Genomic DNA, 24,206 nt, shown 5'->3' with positions numbered 1-24,206 from the left:
GAATGGTTCATCAAAAAAAAATATTCAAGATTCTGGAATGAGACAAAATCTATATGAAGGAATGGTTCATCAAAAAAAAATATTCAAGATTCTGGAATGAGACAAAATCTATATGAAGGAATGGTTCATCAAAAAAAATATTCAAGATTCTGGAATGAGACAAAATCTATATGAAGGAATGGTTCATCAAAAAAAAATATTCAAGATTCTGGAATGAGACAAAATCTATATGAAGGAATGGTTCATCAAAAAAAAATATTCAAGATTCTGGAATGAGACAAAATCTATATGAAGGAATGGTTCATCAAAAAAAATATTCAAGATTCTGGAATGAGACAAAATCTATATGAAGGAATGGTTCATCAAAAAAAATATTCAAGATTCTGGAATGAGACAAAATCTATATGAAGGAATGGTTCATCAAAAAAAATATTCAAGATTCTGGAATGAGACAAAATCTATATGAAGGAATGGTTCATCAAAAAAAATATTCAAGATTCTGGAATGAGACAAAATCTATATGAAGGAATGGTTCATCAAAAAAAATATTCAAGATTCTGGAATGAGACAAAATCTATATGAAGGAATGGTTCATCAAAAAAAATATTCAAGATTCTGGAATGAGACAAAATCTATATGAAGGAATGGTTCATCAAAAAAAAATATTCAAGATTCTGGAATGAGACAAAATCTATATGAAGGAATGGTTCATCAAAAAAAATATTCAAGATTCTGGAATGAGACAAAATCTATATGAAGGAATGGTTCATCAAAAAAAATATTCAAGATTCTGGAATGAGACAAAATCTATATGAAGGAATGGTTCATCAAAAAAAAATATTCAAGATTCTGGAATGAGACAAAATCTATATGAAGGAATGGTTCATCTTTTCCCTCCTCTTTCCTTCTCCCTAACTTCTTTTACCTCCTTTCTCCCTCTCCCTCCCTTTTCCTGCCACCATCATCATCATCTTCATCACCACAGCGCAAACATTGCTGAGCCCACATCACCAGGCAATTCATACATAGTAAGACATTAGACAATCTATGAGACAGCTATATATATATATTTAAACACTTGACTTTTTTAAAAAAGAAAAGATTTATTCATTTGAGAGCGAGTGAGCACGTGAGCAGTGGGAGGGGCAGAGGGAGAGAGAGAATCCTCAAGCAGACCCCCCACTGAGCTCAGAGCCCGACGTGGGGATTGATCCCAGGACCCTAAGATCTCGACTTGAGCTGAAATCAAGAGCTGACCGCTTAACTGACTGAGCCACCCAGGCACCCTGAGACAGCTATATTACCCGCATACTGCAGTCAGGAAACTGAACAAGCTCACACACTTGGGGTATTCTAGAGCCAGGTTTCATGAGATAGGGTGGATCTCAGGCTTGCTTAGAAAAGAATGTGTCACTTAGGTAAGAGCTCTCAGGCTCTCAGTCAGATGAGTAGTTCCTTCCCTTATGGAAACTGAAGCATTAATAAAATGTTGGCACACAAATTACCAGATACATATCTACTGAATCAAACAAAAGGTTGTTAGCAGTGCGTAAATCTGTCTTGATTCAATTTAAACTCGTTTTCCTTTACAGTCTCAAAGTGGATGACAAGAGACTATTCAAAAATCACACCTACATCTCTTTTTCTCCATACAAAGGAAGCTAGAGAAACTTTTCCCAACTTAGATTTGGGAAAGTACTGAGGAGAGGGACTTACGTATGAGAAATTTTGTAAAATAATGAATTACTTTTTATCTATATGTATTTTTTTCTATGTATCTTTAAGTACACAAAATAAATCAAACTAACTTACTATGATTGTTGCCTTTGGAGAATAAATAATCTGGAATTGCTTAGAAGGAGTTGAAAGGAAATTTATTCAATAAAGCTTTCTGAATGCCAACTATGTGTTTAGGCACTACAATTTAATGACCATGCAAGAAAGGTTCATAATTCGATTACATAGTTTGAATGTACATTGATACTTCTATGCTTAAAATCCCTTCCAGTAAATACATATTCTGTGGCATCCTCAATCATACTTACACTATTAATTTACTGAACAAATTATTTCCTTGATTCTGATCTCCTCTGAATGATCAAAATTGAAATCATCAGACACTAAATTAATGGGGCTTCATTACTATTATTAAAATTCTCCTCAGCTTTCTCTTCTCTATTCTAAATAATTTCAAATCATGTAACCTTTCCTTCTTGAATGAGGAGGGTTCTATTTCCCAATTACTTAATTGCGTTAATGGTTTCCTTTGGGTCCCATTCAATTTTCTTTTTGCTCTTTAAATTGGGATGACCCTGTATGGGTGAAGAGGTGACAGCAACATCAAGGACAGCACCTGCAGCAGTTGCCCCCACATGCTGAGCATGAAGCACAGATACTGGTTGAGTGCTGTGGGCGCCTGCTCATGGAACCCTCACATGACTCTCTGCAAAGCATTCAAGCCGGCATGCATTTCTGTCGATGGACACCTTCATCGCTTTGAGTGGTTGACCTTTCCTCAAGTTTGTTCATGTTTTCAGCATCTAACTCTAATTTCGTAACTTCTGGCGACAGGAAGGGCAGAAAAACACGAAAAGGAGATTGGTGCCTAACAGAGGACTTCAAGGTAGGTGAGCCAGAGGACCTCAAGGTGAGCGAGCCAGAGGAGCTTGACTTAACACACAAAGATACAGAAGACGGAGAAAGGATTCTCCCTTTGGAAACAAGAAAAAAACGCTGGAAATCCAGGAAGTGCCACCGAGTGGGAGAAGAGGCTACTAATGTAGGATTTCTTTAGGAGCAAAGCAGCAACAACGCCCTGTAGCTGAAGTGATGGCATGGGAAAAGGTATGTCAATCACCTACATTAGTGCCCATATTTGGGAATAAAACTACCCTGAATCCCAGGGGTCCCTGGGAATGGATAGGTCTTAGTAACAGTAGGAAGAAGAATGATCATCACTGTCACAAAATACCAGCCAACACTCTTTTAGCCTTTATGTGAGAGTGTGTTCAACATTTCAAATTTTTGACCTATCACAATGAATGAGGTAGATGCTTTATTATTCTCATTTTACAGCTGATACCTGAGACTTAGAAGGAAAAGAAACAGAGTGACCATTAATATACAGGGTCAGTTATATCACTTAGTGATAATTCAGATTCATCAGTCACTTCAGTCCAACAAAAGGAATCAAACATCCCATTGCTGATGAGGCAACAATAGCTACCACCAATGGGAATTCCCAGTTCTGACTTACTTATACCAAAAGGATGCAGTCAGGTAGCAGGGAGGGTAAGGGAAAAAGTGGAACCCCAAACATACCACAGGACTCTAGACAGCAAAGCTCACATCTGCTCCCCTCTGGATTTCTCACCAGCACTCTTACTATGAAGTTCCTAAAATGTTCCTGGGTTCTGTTTTCCTGCTTATTCCTTGATGAAGATATTAATGAGTCAGCAAATATACCACATGGTGGTGACAGGAGGAAGGGAAGCTAGAAGGTTCTATTGAGGGGATGATCAGTCCAGGAAGGGAAGAAATTTAAAAAACTGAATACAAATACTAGCCTCAACCCCTAAGTCCATCATATGAAATGTAAATAACAAGAAAACCTCATAATTGAAACAATCTATACTTCCCTTAAAGTGACAGTTAAAAAAAGGAAAAGGTATTTTTAGGATACAGTGATTTTGTTAGACAAACCAAAGATAACATAGTCTTACAAAATAATATCATCTTCAGAAGGGATCTTAGATTTTAAAAAAACAGATATGTATCTATCTTTACCTGATGAAAACCAGCTTGACCTTTGACGGGGCGGTCTTAATAATGGCAGACGCATTTTGGTGACTTCTTCCATACAGGATCTGATTGTTTATCTATTTGGGAAAAAATAAAATGCACTTGTAAAAATGCAATGTGTATACTTTGTATAAAAATATACATGTATTTATTTGTACATTCATGCAAATCGATGGGTATATACTTGGAATTAAACAATGAAGTCCATTCATTTTTAAGTGGGTCCGTGTAGAACTCTATAATGCTAAAAATCTTAATAGTCTTTGTAGACTATTCAAATTATTAGTATTCAAATACTAATTCTAAACAGCTATTAACATCTCTTAAATTCAGTTTTGAATGCAGTTAATAAAGAATATACAGTCCTTGACTCTTCTGCTAAACTTTAAGAGGGCAATAGTTGAGTAAGTACAAAAACTTTATGGCAGATATATTTCCTACCGCTTTTCCAGATTTCTAAAAGATGTAGAAAACAGACCAAGCTGTGGTATTCACGAGTTCTGGAAGGCCCATTAAACATGAGTCTGAAAATGTGTCAATGTTATTACATAGCATAAATTTTGTTACTCCAGAGGAGGTAAATATTATATACCCATTTTAAATCAAATTTTAGATCAATTGCAGAGAAACATTTTACTATACACAATCAATGAGCCATCTGCTCTTATCCAAGATGAGGTGGGATTTTTTTTTAAAGATTTTATTTATTTATTTGAGAGAGAGAGAATGAGAGATAGAGAGCACGCATGAGAGGGAAGAGGGTCAGAGGGAGAAGCAGACTCCCTGCTGAGCAGGAAGCCCGATGTGGGACTCGATCCCAGGACTCCAGGATCATGACCTGAGCCGAAAGCAGTTGCTTAACCAACTGAGCCACCCAGGCGCCCGATGTGGTGGGATTTTTAACTTGATTGAATTCACCTAAATATGATCTAAAAACATTTACACTCTAAATTTTTTTACTTCAGATTTTTCCACTGAAAAACTATGCTATAATCAATCTTTTATTTCATCCAACTGATAATAGCTCACACAGTTTTGGCTTTTCTCCTCCTGTCTCTTTAATAAGTAGTAGTTAATGATCTATACTGTCCCAATGTAACTGAGGCCTTGAAATTTTCTACTGTTTAAGGAATAGTATAGTACACTATGTAAGGAATAGTAAAAAGGGATTTCCACTTTTTGTACTTTGCATTTGTCTGTCCTTGATGTCTCTGAAATTTTGTGTTTGAAGATACACCCGGAAAAGATTTTTGTCATAGCCATCATAATGAAAATTGTATGGAAATGAATACTTCAAAGGATGGAGTTGTCTGAAATGAAGCTCATCCATCATCTTGACGGGGTAAAGCGGGTATGCACCTCAAAGCCTGCTGCAGAGATTAAACTGGAACCACCTCCTCACTATGCCCCTCATTCTACCAGCTTTTGTATTCACCAAGATAGTCAACCTCCCAGAAACCCACTATCGCCACACTATTTCTCTGTGCCTCAGTTTTCTCTCTCTTTAAGATGTATTTCTTTATTTGAGAGAGGGAGAGAAAGTGCGCATGCATGCATGAGTATGGTGGGGAGGGGCAGAAGGAAGAAGGGAGAGAATCCCTCAAGCAGACTCCATGCTGAGCGCGGAGCCTCATATAGGGCTCCATCCCAGGAGGTCATGACCTGAGCTGAAACCAAGAGTCGGTGCTCAACTGAATGAGCCACCCAGGCGCCCTTAAGTTTTCTCTTCTTGAAAAGGAATCTGGGCACCTACTTCATAAAACTGTTGTGAGAATTACATGATAGTGCCTTTAAATTTTATTTATAATAATTCTAATACATAAAGAATTTTTAATTTGGGGATGTTCAAAATTACTCATCTTTTCTGTTAAGGCTTGTACCTTTTTAATATCATGTGTTTATTTTTTTTAAAAGATTTTATTTATTTATTTGACAGAGAGACAGCACAAGCAGGGGGCGTGGGAGAGGCAGAAGGAGAAGCAGGCTCCCTGCTCAGCAGGGAACCCAACGTGGGACTTGACCCCAGGACCCTGGGATCATGACCCCAGCGGAAGGCAGCTGCCTGACTGAGCCACCCAGGTGCCCCTAATATCATTTATTTATTTATTTATTTATTTATTTATTTATTAAAGATTTTATTTATTTATTTGAGAGAGAGAGAATGAGAGACAGAGAGCACAAGAGGGAAGAGGGTCAGGGGGAGAAGCAGACTCCCCGCTGAGCAGGGAGCCCGATATGGGACTCGATCCCAGGACTCCAGGATCATGACCTGAGCCGAAGGCAGTCACTTAACCAACTGAGCCACCCAGGTGCTCCCCTAATATCATATATTTAAAGATGTGCCCGCCCTCTGGATGAATACCACAATGATGTACCCGTGCCATTATACATCTGTCTGATACCACAGAATGTACACCACCAAGAGGGAACCCCGATATAAGCTATGGACTTGGGTGATGATGATGTGTCAGTGCACCAACTGTAACAAACATACCACTCTGGAGGGGGATGTTGGTAATCTAAAAGGAACATATGGGAAATCTCTGTATCTTCCTCTCAATTTCACTGCCCTTTATATATATAAATATATATTTTTGAAGTGCCCACCCTTTAAATTATATTTTCTCCTAATACTTTCATGGTTTTATTTGTCTCATATTTATATCTTCTTACCTTAGTTATAAGGCAAAAAATAGTTAAATAAGTCACGTAATTATTAAGAGCAGTGTGAAAAAGAGTACTTAATGACATACAAAATGTCCAAATGTACTAAGCAGCAAAAACCTAGTTATAAAATAGTATGTCTGTCATGATCACTTTGTTTTGCAAACCATATTTCTCAATCTCTTTCATTTATAATAAATGAGGAACTTTGTTTTATTTATTTATTTTATTTTCATTTATTTGACAGAGAGTATGAACCGTGGGGAAGGGCAGAGGCAGAGGGAGAAGCAGACTCCCCACTGAGTGGGGAGCCTGACACAGGCCTGATCCCAGGACCCTGAGATCATGACCTGAGCTGAAGGCAGATGCCTAACTGACTGAGCCACCTAGGCGCCTCATAAATAAGGAACTTTAAATCACAATTTTATTTTATTTAAGATTTTTTTTTAAAATTTCATTTATTTATTTGAGAGACAGAGAGCACAAGCGATGCGGGACTCGATCCCAGGACTCTGGGATTATGACCTGAGCTGCTTAACCGACTGAAGCCACCCAGGCGCTACATAAATAAGGAACTTTAAATCACAATTTTAAAATGAGATGACATGTGGAATATGCCTGATTCAATGTCTAGCGTTCAGGTAATTATTGGCGCATGTCTTCCCCACTGTGTCTGACCGATGCTTTCAGAAAGCAGAGCTATCAAATCTTCCTGTCTTTGAATTCTGTGGCACTGGATTTAAAAATGTTCTCCTATTGCACTTACAGCTCACCTTACGTGGTATAGTCAATCCCTGTTAGGTGGTGAGCATCGGTGCAGGCACAGGGCATTTACTGAACTGAGCTCAACTTCCTAAGGGCAGGCACTGGGTCCCCCACCAGGTACTCGCTAGTCTGCCCTGCGAAGCTTGCTCACAGCGGTGCTCGGGAGGATGTATTGGATCGCAGAGCCCCGAACGGAAGCGGTGCTTCATCAACCCCTAGTCAGCTTTCTCTGAGGTGGGCTCCAGCCTTCAAAGGGACTGACGTGTTTCCTTTTTAAGGTCGTTTTTATTAGCAAAAGCTTGAATATACAGAAAATTCAGCTGTTTCAAGTTTATGGATAGGCCTGCTTTTCAGCTGTGATCTTCCATTTGGATAGAATAAAATGTATGGTCCTACTATTCTAAGAGGGGAAAATTACAGCCCAAATGAAGAAAGCGGGTCATTAATTTTAATTTATCTAAGAGTAAATCTACAGTTAGGCCTTCCTGGTGCTGTTTGTGAATACTCTGGGGCTCTGGCTATAGAAAGGTAGAAGAGCTTGCTTGCTGTGGATGTTTTTTCCAGTGCCAACAACCGTGCCATTTACGGGGATGGTAGCTGCTCCCGCCAGTGCTTGGAGGCCTCTGGAGAAATGCTGTATGCAGTGCGAGACTGGGAACACAACAAGAAACTCGAGAGAGGGAAACCTGATGTTACTGGAGTCAATCAGAAAGGAAAATGCAGATCTGGGGATTAAAAAAATCTAAGACAAAGCCTCTCTTCTGACCTCATAAAGAAAACATTCACAGCCTCTGAGTTCCAAGACAGTAAGATCTCTTTTGTGTTTTTGTAGCTCTTACTTAATATAAAATAATTTCACCATTTCAATGAAAGGTACATATAGCTTCCAACTGCATAAGCAGTTTTTCTATTTCTTCATCACTAAAGGAAACACACTCCAGAGAAAATTCAGTAGGTAATTAAAAAGAATATGATGTATTTTACACACAATTAACTTTAGACTGTCACTTCTTCTATTTCTGAGAAGCTGCTGTTCTCTGAGGGCACTATTCTTTAACCACCAGATGTAGGACATCCTCTAAGTATAGCATGGGCAATAAAGAAAGCACTCTACACCTCCTGCAAGTCCTTCAGGTTAATTCTAATTAACGATAGCTACCATTTTCCAGTGCTTGCTCTGTGCCGAACATTATGCTAAGCTCTTTAGGCACAGTATCTTTTATTTTTATTTTTTTAAAGATTTTATTTATTTATTTGACAGTGAGATAGAGAGAGAGAGAGAGCACAAGTAGGCAGAAAGGCAGGCAGAGGGAGAGGAAGCAGACTCTCCACTGAGCAGGGAGCCTGACATGGGGCTCGATCCCAGGACCCTGGGATCATGACCTGAGCTGAAGGCAGCCGCTTAATCAACTGAGCCACCCAGGCGCCCCACAGTATCTCATCTAAATCTCAGAGCAACTAGGGTATTATGAAATTCCAAGAGTTTAAGCAATTTGCTCTCGGTGATTTAGCTATTTGTTTAAAAGCTCATAATCCTAAGGCACACCTAGAGGTCCCATCTGTATGGTGCACATAAAAATCAGATGATTTTGAAAGTCATCTTTATAAAGATGTCTGTTAAATGAACTCTTGAGTGTAAACAGGAGGATGATGGTGACCTACTATCTTAGGTCCTAGAACTCTGAGATACGCAAGTCAGAATCAAAGCATTTTACCACAATGCAAAGAGGAAATGCCCCATAGTTGACTGCTAGGCTTCTCAAGTCCTAAATCCAACGTGGAATCCCTTAAGACTGTACTTTTCTCTTTGTGCAAACTACAATGTGAATAATAATAATAGACACCTATTACTTTTTTTATTAGATTGATCACCATTTTAATTTTTTTCTGACTCATGCCAAGGGAAAACAATTAAAATATTTCATTTTGGGGCAAACACTGCTCCCATCCTTATAGAATATGAGTGATCATTCAGATTATCTAGAAATTAGAAAAACATCATCATTTTCTATTTACTTCCAGGAAACTGAGAAGCAGAAAAGTGGCTTTCCCAAAGTTTCTCCCTTCAGAGGTGACTCAATGATATATAAAAATAATAATAAATTACTTAGGTATGTCCTTATTTTTGACAGTATTCTTATTAGTGGGAAGAACTATCCTTAGTTCTGACTGGGTGTTCCCATTACACCTAAATTATCTATCATCTTAAAATCTGAGCTCTACAACTCTTCTATTCAAGGATAACCATATATCTCTACTTCCTCTGGGACAGTCCAGCTTATGCATGTTGAGAGAAACTCATAACAATTCTCTACATCTTCTCTGAGCTTCTGTGAGGTGGCCATATTCCACCACGTGGATGAAGGCGCAGGAATTCCTGAGGCTCCCAGGCAACCTGAGCTCCGAGCTCTGGGAGGGACACCCACACTACTACAGTAAATTATCCCTTTTTTGGTTAAAATTACCTTGACCTAATTTCTGTTCTTGGCCACCAAAAAGTCTCCACTCATACAGTATCTCCACCAGTATTTCTAAATATGAACTTATATATTCAAGTGACATCCCTCTCCCTATCTCCTAAATCTTATGCTCTCTCCGACACTTGGTAACTTATCCGTGGCATTCAGAAGGAAAAGAAAGGAGAAAAAGACAAAGGAAAAAGGCTTTCTGTCCAAAGGAGCATTCTATGCTCTTGAGCTACAACTCTGGTTTTCTTATCTGTGTTTGGCTTCTTCTCCTGAATACTGACAAAAAGGGTTTTCTGAGATCCTCCACATGGTCAGTAACTTTGATCTCAGCTCAGCGATTCCTGGCCCCAGAAAGACACTAGTATTTTATCACAGGTAAATTAGCTCACCTTTTCCTAGGTTCTGAATTTCTAGTTCAATGAGGTATCATTCAGAGACAAATAATAGCAGGTCTAGATAATGAAGACAATAGCCTCAAATGATAAGCCTCTTTCTATAAAACTCAGAAGTCACATTGTAATGGTTTTTTTTTTTAATGTGATTCGTATGTCCCTCCATGGGTTGGTTTCTGCTACTGTAGTGGGAGGAAAAAAATCCAGAAAACACTATTTTGAGGTAAACCCTTTATATTTAGGTACCAAAGATAGGATAATTAGTTGCATTATTTTATAGTTTGTAGAATTAGGGTTAATACAGCAAGATTCAGCAAAAGTAAATGGATGTAAATCGTTTTGTTATACTACATAAACTTTCACTTAAGAGGTCTTTAATGAGATTTGTTTCAATAAAATTAATTATTCAAAAATATCACTCAATTTTCCATAGTTCAACTGAACATGAATATAAATTTATGCTGGAGAGCAACTCAATTAAATCTATTCAAAAAACTTACCAAATTGGAAGTCAAAAGTTAATTAACTTAAGCTAGGATTAGAGATCTTAATTATACAAAAATTAAAATTTAGTTCAAGCAACAGATTTGCCTGAGGTTTGAATATCATGTTAATAATACAATACTCAACAACACCACTTCTGCTCGTACTTTTATTAAAGTAGAAGGATTTATTATGAACAGTTGAGAAATTATTAAAAAACTGAGACAGGATTCAGGTAACTGGAACTTCTGATAATGAAATCTGAGAGTCCTTCTTTCTATTTTTAAATATTTTCCATATTTTATATTTCATGACACCGGAACCTACAGGTTAACTTTTTTCTTTAATAAGCTTTTATTAAGTATAACACACATGCAGAAAAAAACCCACAAATAAGTGTTTACAACTTGATGAATCTTTTTATAGGTTAATTTTTTAAAAAATATTTTATTTGAGAGAGAGAGAGAGAGAGAGAGAGAGATCATGAGTGGGGGCGGGGCACAGGGAGAGGGAGAATCTTTAGCAGACTCCCCGCTGAGTGTGGACCCTGACACAGGGCTTGATCTCATGACCATGAGATCATGACCTGAGCCAAAAATCAAGAGTCAGACATTTAACTGACTGAGCCACCCAGACACCCCTCCTTTAATCTAACAATTTTTAATCTAACAATTTCACTGCTAAAAATTTATCCTAAAAAGATTAAAAATCTCGGATCAAAATGTCTATCATGGCTATACTTTTAATAGAGAAAAAATAGAAAAACCCTATACTCATCAACAAAAGGTTTATTACATTTGCATTGTTATGTTGATAAATGGAAAACTGTGGCATTAAAAGGAGGTGAAGGATGACACAGACCTAGATCCATAAAAAGATAAAATTGTTGAGTGAAAAAAGTAAATGACAAACTACATTATCGATCACATTATTTTCATTTATGTAAAAGTTCTGTCTGAGTCTAAAGAAAGCTCTGCATCTACTAAATGTCAACAATGATGTTATCTCTGGTGGGATGTGAGGTGATTTCAGGTTTTTTTTCTCTACTGATATTTTATTACTACTTATAATAACATCATTTAATAAATGCTTATAACACACAAGGCACATGCATATATACACGTCTTTTATACATTATTTCACCTGATTTATACAGATAGAGAAACTGAGGTGTAGTGAGTTTGAGGAATTTAACCAATATAACATATCGAGAGCCAGTATTTATAGCCAAGTCTGAGTCCAAAAGCCCTCCTGTTAATGATTAGGAAACATTCCTAAAGGTATTTATCTGAGGTTGGGGAAAAAAAAAGTCATAGGATAAGTAACTCATTTTTAATCCTGTGAAATTTTAAATCCAATTAACAGGGCCTCACAAAATAGAAACCCCAGACCCAGAAATATTCCAAAAGAAGTATAATAGACATATGTTATCTCCATCCGTTTACTCATTTATTCAACAGTCACCGTACAAGTGATGAGGACACAGGGATTTTCATTACCATCATTACCAGAGCTTACCATGTACTGAGCACCAGGTAATTTCCAGGTATCAGATTCTCTGAACACCACTTTAGAGGAATTACTTTATTCAGTCAGATATGGCTCCTACCCTCAAGCATTGCATGTACTCTAGTAAGTGACCACAGTTTTATTTATTTATTTATTTTAAAGATTTTATTTATTTGACAGAGAGAGGGAACACAAGCAGGGGGAAGGGGCAGAGGGACAAGCAGGCTTCCCGCGGAGCAGGGAGCCCGATGCAGGGCTCGATCCCAGGACTCTGGGATTATGACCTGAGCCGAAGGCAGACGCTTAACGACTGAGCCACCCAGGCGCCCCATGACCACAGTTTTAGAAACAAAAAATTGCACCGCCATAGGATGAATGTCACATAAAGCAAGAAGTGACTGTCTCTTCTGAGATGGGTGGGCTGGTCTTGAGGCACAGATGGAAACTTCGCAGGCACAGCGGGAGGTAAGTGGCAGGAAGAACACGGGGACCAGGGGAAGGTCTATGAAAAGATGGGCAGGGAAGAAATGGCAGGTCTCTTTCTAGGAACCACAGGTACTGCAGTACTGCTTTGGGGAGGGGAGGCGGTGTGTTACAGAAGTAACCAGGTCCTGTTCAAAGACCTTGTAGAAGATTTTCTCTTTCCAAGAACCTTGGGCACTAGCCCCCGTGAAGAATGATGCTCACTTTCCAAACCACCATTTCAGTTTTGCAGGTGGGAGAGAGGAAGAGAAAAGGAAGCAAGGCTGGGGAACAGGGAAGATGACTGCAACTCACGTGAAAACAATTTCACTCTAATGAAAAAATATTTCTGAATAAATTGTTAATCTTTTTCTCAGCAGGACAAAATAATATACATCAAGCTCCAATAATTTAATACTTTGGGCAAAGGAGGAGGTTTTAAGGACTTAGTTTAATGATGTAGTGCTGAAATGAGGTCTGCAGCTTCAGTGTAATCTATTTCTTGTGAAGTACAATGTTCCCAAAGGAACACATTCATTTAAAAGGTTTAAGCGTGAGAGATTTATTTTTTTCAAACAAATCTAATTAAATTGAAATACCTTCTAAAGGCAAAGTAATAGTAATATGTAGCTCACATCTCTCTAAATTTGGGATATATTCAGAAAACAGGATGTTCTTTTGAATCCTAAACCTTGACAATTCTGAAAAATATTGACTTCAAGGAAGTGAGCAGAGAGATACATTTATGTTTTGCTCTGATTGTTAGTGTTTCTGTGGAAGTTGCCCCAATTGCTACAGGTTGGTTCACTTGATCAAAATGAAGGAGGTGCCTGTAGATAATTTCCTATTACTTGCAGGGCATAGGAAGGGGTGAATGGAGGCAGAAGTGTAATCTACCTCTTAACAGTTCATTAATACTGCAAAAAATTGTGTTTCCCTGGGAGGTTGAGGCATTACAACCCGCCTCTCTTAGTGGTACTGGTAGTCACGTAAGTGAATAGGACTCAGCTGACCACTGACCTGGAATTCCTTCTTCCAAGAACATCGGTACATGCTATGAGTAAAGACTTCCCCCAAACTAGTAAGGCCCAGCTTAATGTTTGCTTCTTTCATACAATGATCTAATTAGAGCTCTACTCCAAGTCCCTCGGTTACTAGCCTTTTTCCTCTCGACTTCAAAATACTTTCCTTGACATGCCCACAGACAGCCACACGCCCAATCAGTCATCAAAGGACTTGGGAGGATCAAAGTACCTAACTCCCCTCCTCCCAACTTCAGCTTCTCTTTAAAAAAAAAAAAAAAGACACAAGTCTTGTCAGTGAACCAGTCCTATAGAGTCAGGGTTACATCATGCAAATCTGGTAACTTTAAGGCCTATCTCATACAGAGTCTGGCTCTTCCTCGCTGCACTGCCTGATGGGTAGGCAAGGTGGGTGCTTCTGCGCTTTGGTAATGAGGACACTGAGACTCATAATTTAAAATTATTTTGGCTCTAAATTTTCTTGTCCATCCTTATTTATGTTTCTGACTATGATTCAAAAGTATTAGGTTAGCAAGTAGATTTTAATTTTAAATGATTCCCTAATATACTGAGTTGTCATAAAGATGTTAATTCTTACTGCTGTTTTTCTCTTTTTTAACTCACAGATTACACTTTTTTCATGTTTCTAAAATACCATGTAATCATAAAAAATTGCACACTCAGGGACTTGGATGAGGATTCTAGGGAAGAGAGTGGCAAAGCCAGAATCCAAACTCACATCTCCTGATCCCAAAGCCTCTGTCTAGTGGGGATGAGGCTGCAATGGGACTCCTGCTACTTTGCTTAATACTCATCCAAATCACCCAGAGCCCAGCCACCTCCCTCCCTCTCCAAAATAATTCCCCAGCACCCAACTCTCATTCTAAACTCTGTAGTGGTGAGGGCAGTTAAAAATCCAAGTGGCAACTTTAAAAACTGCCTCACCAGAGTATAGTCCTACTTTCTCAGTCACTTCCTTAGGTGTATATGTATGATATATATGTAAAGAATTTTTTTCAACTAAAAAAACTGCATCTGGCAGGTTGGCTATGGTCTGATTACATACAGTGTTTGCCAGGTTTGCGGGGGAAATAGCTTCTTAGACAAATTTTCCACTTCATGGTTTGTAAAACACGGAAGAAAGATGATTTGATATTTTTTACACCACATATTCAAACAACTGCACAAAGACATGTTATAGTAGTATTTGTACTGACATATAACTAATATATATCATAATGACATATTCAGTAAAAAAAAAAAGGTATGTACAATAGGATGCGGTTTGTGTGCATTAACTTTAAAATCTATCCTTGGCACGATGTATGTGACAATACATGAGACCAATAGGAAAGACGGTAAATTGACAGGGGTTACTTGTAGAGGAGTAATATTACAGAGGTAAAATTAGAGGGAAGATTATTACTTTTACCTGTACCATTAGAATTTTTTATGATTACATGGTATTTTAAAAACATGAAAAAAGTGTAATCTGTGAGTTAAAAAAGAGAAAAACAGCAGTAAGAATTAACATCTTTATGACAACTCAGCATATTAGGGAATCATTTAGAATTAAAATCTACTTGCTAACCTAGTACTTTTGAATCATAGTCAGAAACATAAATAAGAATGGACAAGAAAATTTAGAGTCAAAATAATTTTAAATTATGATATTTAAATATTGTGCAAAATTTTGAGCCTTTAGCTGAGAAATCATCCTATTCTCCTGCCCTCATTTTTCTAGCCACAGCCCCTACGTTATGTCAATCCCATTCGCTTGGTATTTAAAAGAGATGTATGGAGATGGAGACTCAAGTTGAAGAGCAGGAAGTATTATGGACCATGTAAGGATCTCTCCTCCTTTGCTTTTTGTGGATTCCAAGACACATTCAATGCTAAATGGTTAACAAAATTGCTAGTTCACTGAGCACACTATTTTATTTCATGCAATTGGTGTGTAAGCTGAACTGAATAGCAAATGGTTGTATATTCTACAATAAGTCTGCTGATACTTTTGTCAATGTCCTCCTATGACAGGAGCAAAAATTCACATCTAGACTCCTAATAAGATTCGTTATATACTGACTAGTTAAAAGCACACCTAGGCACCACATTGACATCTACTAGGATGGGGTACAGTGTTGTTATTTAGGTGAACCTGTCCTGTGATTCTGATACACAAACTTGGTTGAGAGCAACTTACACAGCTGATGAGATTTGTCTGGTAAAATTTATGAGAAAGGATTTACATCTTTTATGTTCCTTAGAACAGAGATCAGGAATTCCTTAGGCTAAGTCATGTGCTGAAGTTTGAAAGCAAAAATTTAGATCCCAGAATCACAGAACATTAAGTCTGAAAGATTTTTAAAGATATTATTGACTTCTCTCCCATTTTACAGTTAAGAGATGACAAGAGGGATTAAGGGATTTATCTGAGAAAAATAGTTAATTAAAAATGCATCTAGTATCACAAGCTATCTCTCTTACAAAAAAATAGTACATTTTTAACAAATAACAACTAGTATTCTTGTTTTTCCATTCTGTCATCTTTACCTCTGATTTTCAGGTCAATTAACCTAAGGTTACGGAGCATTTAAAAAGAATCTATACAAAGAAGAAATATCTGATCTAAATAAGGATTTTTATTTAGAGTAATAACAAAAACAATGTCATGATCTTATGCCAAAACAGTTGGGCTAGGTTTTTGAAATGTCTGTGGAAGTACACTGAATAAAATACATAGGCAAAAGAATGAAATGAGGGAAATGCACATCTGTATCAAGGACTTAGTTAAGTAGTTCAATTTGCTGGATCATATAATGGTGAAGCAGTCACAGAAGCTGGAAAGGCAGGTCAAAGTTATCTTTTGAAGGACTTTGAATATTATGATAAGGAGTTTTGACTATCCCATTAGTGAGTATCCTTCTTTGTTATGCTTAAATTTCATTTTAAAACAAAATAAATAAAATCTTTAAAAGGGGGGGTGCGTCTGGGTGGCTCAGTCAGTTAAGAGTCTGACTCTTGATTTCGGCTCAGGTCATGCTCTCAGGATCATGAGACTGAGCCCTGTGCTGGGTTCTCCGTTCAGCTCAGAGTCTGCCTGAGATTCAGGATTTTCTCTCTCCCTCTGCACTCCCCCCCCCCCCCCCCCCCGCTTGCCTGCAAGGGATTGCTCTCTCTAATGAATAAAAGTTAAAAAACAAAAACCACCAAAAAACCCACATAGATAACCTAAATAGGTGACGAAAAAGCATCTGACAAAATACAATGTCAAATTGTGATTTAAAAGGAAAAGCCTCATATCAAATCAGAAATGGAAAGGAATTTCCTCCACTTGAAAGGGCATGTATGAAAAACCTACATATAGCTAAGGTCTTATTTAATCATCCAACACCAACTGGCTTCTCTGAGATTGGGGACCAAAAAAAAAAAAAAAAAAAAAAGGAGAAAAATGAAGGAAGGAAGGAGGATAAAGGTCAGAAACAGTGTAAAACTCCCTGTACACAGATGAAATGATCAATTACCTCTAGAAAATGCTAAGGAATCAACAAAAAACTACTAGAACTAGAACTAGTAGGTTAGTTTAGCATGATTATAGGCTACAAGGTCAATATGCAAATACATGAAAATCAACTGTATTTCTATATACTAGGAACAAATAATGAAACGATAAAAATCCCACTTATAAAAGCACTGAATAGAAAATACATAGGAATACACTTAACTGAAAATGGAAAAGTTCTACACTGAAAATTATGAAACATTTCAGAAAAATAATTAAATGGAGAGATATTGCATTCATAATTTGGAAGACTCAGTATTGTCAAGATGTCTAGCCTCCCAAAATAAAACTATAGATTCAATACAATCTCGATCAAAATCCCAGAAGCCTTTAAAAAAAAAAAATAGAGGGGCGCCTGGGTGGCTCAGTCATTAAGCGTCTGCCTTCGGCTCAGGTCATGACCCCAGGGTCCTGGGATCCAGTCCCACATCGGGCTCCCTGCTCCGCGGGAAGCCTGCTTCTCCCTCTCCTTCTCCCGCTGCTTCTGTTCCCTCTCTCCGTGTGTCTCTCTCTGTCCAATAAATAAATAAAATCTTTCAACAACAACAACAAAAATTTACAAGTTGGTTCTAAGAATCACACGGAAACTCAAAGGACCTAGAATAGCCAAGACAGTTTTCAAAAATAAGAACAAAACGAGGATGTAGTGCTGCCTGAATTCAAGACTTGCTAGAAAGATATGGTAATCAAGACAGTGTGGTGATGGCATCAACGATAGGCAGATTAATAGAAGAGAACTGAGAGTCCATAAACAGACACATAGTTATATGTTAATTTCATTTTTTGACAAAGGTGCAAAGGAAGTCAATGAGGGGAAAAAAGTCTTTTCAACAAATGGTGCTGGATCAACTAGGAATCCACATGAAAAAACCCATCAACCCTTACCTCACAGCACACACAAAAATTAATTCAAGATGGATCACAGAAATATAAAAGCTAAAACTATGAAGTTTTTAGAAGAAAATATAGGATAATATTATTGTAATTATTGGAGGTAAGCAAAGATTCTTAGCTAGGACAGTAACTATAAAAGAAAACATGAATAAATAATGATTTCATCAAAACTAAGAACTTCTATACACAAAAAGATATATTACGAAAATAGACAAGCCACAGATGGAAAGATCCATAGAAACCATGTATCTGACAAAGAACTAGTATATCTATAAAGAACTTCTACATTCAACTCAATTTTATAAAAAGACAACCTAATTACAAATGGGGAAAAGACTTAGACACTTTATAAAAGAATCCATCTAAAAGGCTGCTAAAGAAGAAAAATGCTCCACTTCATCAGTTGTCAAGAAAATGTAAATGAAAGCCAAAATAAGGAACCATCACAAACCCACCAGAGGAGTAAAGATTGTGGAACAACCAAAATGCTCATACACTGGCTGGTGGGAATGTTTAATGGCCCAACTATCTGGGAAAAAGGGCTGGCAGATTCTTTCTAAGTTAAACACTTTAACACTACCCTAATTTACTGTTAATGTTTATCCAAGAAAAAGGAAAATATTTGTCCTCAAGAAGACCTGTCACACAAATGTTCCTAGGAACTTTATTCAAAACTCTGCAAAAAATCCAAAAGTCCATCCACAGGTAAACTGATAAACAAATTGTGGTAGGTATACAACAGAATATTATTCAGCAACAAAAAGGAACAAACTACTAATACATGCGACAGCATAGGTAATCACAGACATGCAAAGTGAAAGAGTACATAACTATATGATACCATACATGTGAAGTTCTGGAACAGGAAAAACTAATGAAAGGAAAAAAGGAAAAAAAAAAATCAATGCAGTATTTGCCTCCCATGATGGGAGAGGTTCCCATGGGAGAGTACATGAGAAAAGTTTCTGGGGAGAGAGAAATGATAGATGTTTGGATTATTCAGGTGTATACAGTTGTCAAAGTTGTACAGAGAAGATCTGTGCATTTCATTTTTTGTCAATTTTGCCCCCACCCTGACTATAAAAATAATAACTGCGTAGGGATGGACACCTGGAGGTGTAGATGACACAGAAATGACCGAGTGTTGGGCACTGCTGAACCATGTGAGGGCTACACAGGATTTCATTACACCATTCTACTTTATAGATGCCAAAAAGCATCCTTAATAAGAGGGTTTTTTTTGTTTGTTTGGTTGTTTTTTTTTTTAAGGAGGAAAACCACATATGGGTATACTTCCCAGGTAAGATTTTCCTAACAGAATACCTTTTGATTTTTTAAACCTCAAACTTCATAGGATCTACATATACTCTCAATGAAGTATTTTTCAGTAAATGTTTATATAGGAAAAATTTATATCTATACCCTCACTACAAAGTAAAACATTTTAAACAAAATGTGTGAGGGAAACGTCCCAGCGTATTCCAAGTACAGAATCGCAGGGTGACATTTTGAACCACAGACTCAGTGGCAACAAGGAGGATGTGCAGTTTGGATGTTCGTGGAGCAACGAGAAACCGTGTTATTGCACACAATGCAACTGTGTTTTTTTATCTTTTGTTTTGTTTTGTTTTTAAAGATTCTATTTATTTATTCATGAGAGACAGAGGGAGAGAGAGAGAAGCAGAGGGAGAAGCAGGCTCCCAAGGAGCAGGTAGCCCGATGCAGGACTTGATCCCAGGACCCTGGGATCATGACCTGAGCCGAAGGCAGACGCTTAACCATCTGAGCCACCCAGGCGCCCACAATGCAACTGTGTTAGCAATCATACTATTTGGTGATTCTGAAGTGATAGTAGACACGTCACATCCTAACACGATTATGTGTTACCTATAAGCATTATTTTCATTGCATTTCAGTAATATTTTAAGAAAATTGGTGGGAGGGAGGACTGGGGTTGATGTGTAATGCATAAATTCTCCTGACTTAAAATAATGAGAAATAGGCTCATGGCTATTCTTTGGGGTGGCACATCTGATTCTCACCTTGGGTTACTGATTTTAGGCCTATCTCTTAAAAACTGTAATTAAAACACACGTATACAACCATATTTTTGATGAGTTTAAGCAGCTGTCTGATATTGTTAGTAAGTCAACCCTGGAATAAGAATTTCATTAACACTTTTCTTTCAGGCTTCGTGCCTTAAGATTGCATAGTGACTGCAAGAGATTTCCATTGTGCAAAGGGAGCAAAATACAGATATAAGTGGTATGTTGAGATGATAGAAAGAAAACCTCAATAATCTAAGAGCATATCTTGGGCACCTGGGTGGCTCGGTGGTTGAGCATCTGCCTTCAGCTCAGGTCATGATTCCAGGGTCCTGGGATCGAGCCCTGCGCTGGGCTCCCTGCTCATTGGGGAGCCTGCTTCTCCCTCTGCTCTCCCCCACCCCCCTCTTGCTCTAATAATAATATCTTAAAACAATAATAAAAGCATAACTTTCTCGACTGCATTTCAGTATGGTTATGATGGCAATGAGTAGGACTGAAAGGAAGCAGAGAAGAAACTGGAAAAAGCAGGGAACAGAGGCCTGAAGAACTACCCCAATATGTCACGTAAATGCCAAGAAAAAAACTGCAGGAAGGAGAGTCTTGCTAAAAACCAATTATTCTTTCCAAGTGGCAACTTTCTCCCCCCAGCATACGTTCCTATCCTTGCTTTTTATATTCTTTCCATGGTAATCTCTCTTCAATTATCCTCATTTTGACTTTCTGCTTCCATGGCACTTTGTCTTTCATGCACTTTATCTCTGATTTTAAGATAATGTGGCTCACTGTAGCAATCCCACATAAAGCTTTTGTAGAGTGATAGAGGACTGCAATAATAAAAATTAAATGATTGTCATTCCTCCAAAAAATCAGTAAGAATACAGACTTCAAGCCTAAATATTTCAGCAGTATAAAGACAATGAAGTGTGACTAAATAATTCAAAACTCTTCCCCCAACAAGCCAGGGACAGAAACCCAAAATGGCAGCAACAGAACTCTAGGACTTCATGGCAGGAAATACAGACAAGAATGGGGCCACCCAATGTGAGCTAGGTTTTACGAAGTATTTCCTGCAGACTGAAAATAAAACCTTAACTTTACAATGGTATTGAAGAGGAAAGCTCCTAAAATACAAAGTTCAGAGAAGTTCTCAAATTGGGCAAGAAAAATCTCAAAAAAGGATTACTTTTCTTCTTTGATTCTTGAGGGATAGCTATAATTTCACTGATTGCATTCTTCTTTTATTGAATTCAAAGTGGCATCCAATTAACAAGAGTAACAGGGTATTGTATTGTGAGAAACTATCTCAGATATTTTGAACTAGTACCAGACTAATTGCATTAATCGAGATCTACCGAAACTACAAAATGATGACAAATTTACTTGCTACTTTTTAAGTAAGCTCTATGCCCAACGTGGGGCTTGAGCTCACGACCCTGAGATTAAGAGTGGCATGCTCTACTGACTGAGCCAGCCAGTCGCCCCGACCTACTACTTTTTAGAATCATTATTAATCCAATTAGCAATAATCGCACCTCGGATAAACCTCATTGGCTACGATACTGCCACTGCGCAAAGTTAGAATCATTATTAATCCAGAATGAAATAATTTAAGAGCATAGCCTTTAGAGTCAGAAAAGGTAGTGTTTGCAGGTTGATTTTACCCCTTCACAGCTCAGTTTCCTTATCTGTAAAATGGGGATTAAAATAGCACCACTTTCATAGGTTTGTTGTAAATGTCAGGAGAACGCATGTAAAGAATTTAGCACTGATTTGAAAATAGTAAGTATTCAGTGTAGGCTCAATTCCTAGTATGGCTTCCCTAGCCCCCAAATGTTCCCTTAATGAGTACATCTTTTTGTAACTCACATTGGATATCACACAATGCATGAGAGATGACTTAACAAGACACAGAGATAGCTATTGATTATATGCCGGAATAACCAGGGGGCTGCACTTTGAAGAAAGGAAAAATGTTACACAGACAGCAGAGACCCCATGACTGTTTTATGTGTGAGGCTGACCCCTCAGCCAGTACCACATTCTTCTGTTGACTTTCAGAGTTGTGAATTAGGCTGCTGACTATTTTTGAGTCCCCAAATGGGGTCACTTTAGCTTTGCATATGGGAAGGTCATATTCAGGATCTGCTAACAGTATTTATTTTTGTCAGGCTTAATCAATCATTTTTTAACAAGTGCCTTGAGACATAACAGACATATAATACATTACTTATTTAAATGTCAAGTATGTTTTAACACTTATGAAGCCATTGCCACAATAAAAAATTGGGTCGATCAATTTATTTTTGCACTTTTAGCTATTATAAAATACGTATCTCTTAATAAAACTAGGGAAAATCATTTTATTGCAATTTTGCCAATCCTTTAGTCTTCTTTCTGCTTCTCAAACTAGTGTTTCCACAATGGGATATTTATTACCTCAGGTCTCTTAGGGCATAATTATTGCATCAAGAAGCACACTTTATAAAATTGCATCCATGTACGGTAATAATCTAAAAGAGCCAATCTAAGATGACAGATGCTTTTGACTAAAAATTAGAAAGAATCTTATCTGTGGATGCACAAAAGCTAGTGACTTGTTTACTACTCTCCTGCGCTTCTAAATCACATTGAAGTCTTCCAAAAGATTTCAGGAATAATTCACTGGCAAGAAGCAGAGAGTGAAGAGTAGGTGCTAAGACTGGGTGGTGTATAGAGCCCTGAGGTAGGAGCTTTGTCCTGATGCAGCTCCATGGATCTGGGCCAGTCATTGACAATTTATGGCTTCAGGCTTTTTTCTCTTCTAAAATAAACATAACGAGACAGTAAGATCTGAGTTTAACTGTGGTTCTACGTCTTCATCCCTCTGCAAATACGGGAAGCCTTCGTGCTTTTTATTTGTAGTGGTTCTTAAGTAAACATATTAGACACTTGGAAAATAACAACACTTAGGTTTGGCTGTTCTGCAGGTGAATGTTTCAAAGGGGATGCGCGGGCTCTATCTTGCAGGGTGTGGGGGGCAGAGAGACTCAGCTCTCTATGCTAGCCCCATCACTGGCACCGGCTCGTGCTGCCCCCAGCTGCTTCTGTAACCTGACAAATCACTCCAATTCCCCATGCAACGGTATCTACTCGCTCTTCCTGCACTTGCACCGTAGGGAAGATTATAAATAAATCCTACATTCATATGACAGCACCATGCCCAGACCTGTGTATTTTCTGGGACTAATTGCTCAGGGAAGGCCAATACTCTGGTGCAAGTCTCATTCCAGTCTACATGGTAATTATATGCTAATGCCTTTTGAAATTAATTCAGAAGCCCCCACACCAGCATCGCAGTAAAGGGTAAGGAAGCTGAGATTTAATCACATTGTCTTCTGGGAGATTAATTTAAGATTTCTTTTACACATGAACTGGGCCATCTATCGACAGAACTCGCTGGCTGCTCCAGCACCATTAACAATGCAGTCCCACAGCAACAAAACTGCTGGCCAGTGGAGTGCGGAAAATCAGTCACGGCCAGGCTCTCGTGAGGAAGCAGAGCTTCTGACGTCGAAGAAGCCACCGTACATGTTCGACCCAGCTCTTTTCTATGTCCTATAAGTTAGCCTCCTCTTAGGACCGAAAATAAGTCCGATCCACAATGAATAAAAGGAGGCTCAGAGCAGAGTAAGAACATAACAATAGTAACAAAGCAGTCCTGAGAAATAATAGGAATAAATGGTGGATCTGTAAAAACAATCAAGACACGGATAACTTGACCTCATAGAGAAGCCACAAAAATAAATGGAGTGTGGGTGGGTAAGTAAATATACAAGATTTGCTCCAGCCCAGAAATCTAGTAAGTATAATCTAAAAGCCCCCTATAGGGGCGCCTGGGTGGCTCAGTCGTTAAGTGTCTGCCTTCAGCTCAGGTTGTGATCCCGGGGTCCTGGGATCGAGCCCTGCATCAGGCTCCCTGCTCTGTGGGAAGCCTGCTTCTCCCTCTCCCTCTCCCCCTGCTTATGTTCTCTCTCGCTGTGTCTCTGTCAAATAAATAAATCTTTAAAATAAATAAATAAACAAACAAAAGCCCCCTATATAAGCCTCCCACACAATGCAGTGTCCTTCTAAAATCTAACGCACTGCAATATCCAAAG

General features: G+C 38.1%; 1 protein-coding gene and 1 pseudogene across 7 annotated transcripts in view; both read right to left on the bottom strand.

Moving 5' to 3' along the window:
• Positions 1-24,206, bottom strand: part of PATJ (PATJ crumbs cell polarity complex component) — a 349,292-nt gene that overhangs the window by 123,577 nt on the left and 201,509 nt on the right. For all 7 annotated transcript variants that reach the window (XM_027607398.1, XM_027607438.1, XM_027607423.1 and 4 more), the window contains one exon: positions 3,787-3,878. In XM_027607398.1, the coding sequence (XP_027463199.1) occupies positions 3,787-3,878 (92 nt within the window). The remainder of the gene's footprint in view (positions 1-3,786; positions 3,879-24,206) is intronic.
• Positions 21,567-21,647, bottom strand: LOC113917079 (annotated as a pseudogene).

This window comes from Zalophus californianus, chromosome 4, assembly GCF_009762305.2.
Source record: "Zalophus californianus isolate mZalCal1 chromosome 4, mZalCal1.pri.v2, whole genome shotgun sequence".
NCBI classification, from domain to species: domain Eukaryota; kingdom Metazoa; phylum Chordata; class Mammalia; order Carnivora; family Otariidae; genus Zalophus; species Zalophus californianus.
The sequence above is the reverse complement of the archived record's forward strand: the minus strand, read 5'-3'. Positions and strand labels throughout refer to the sequence as shown.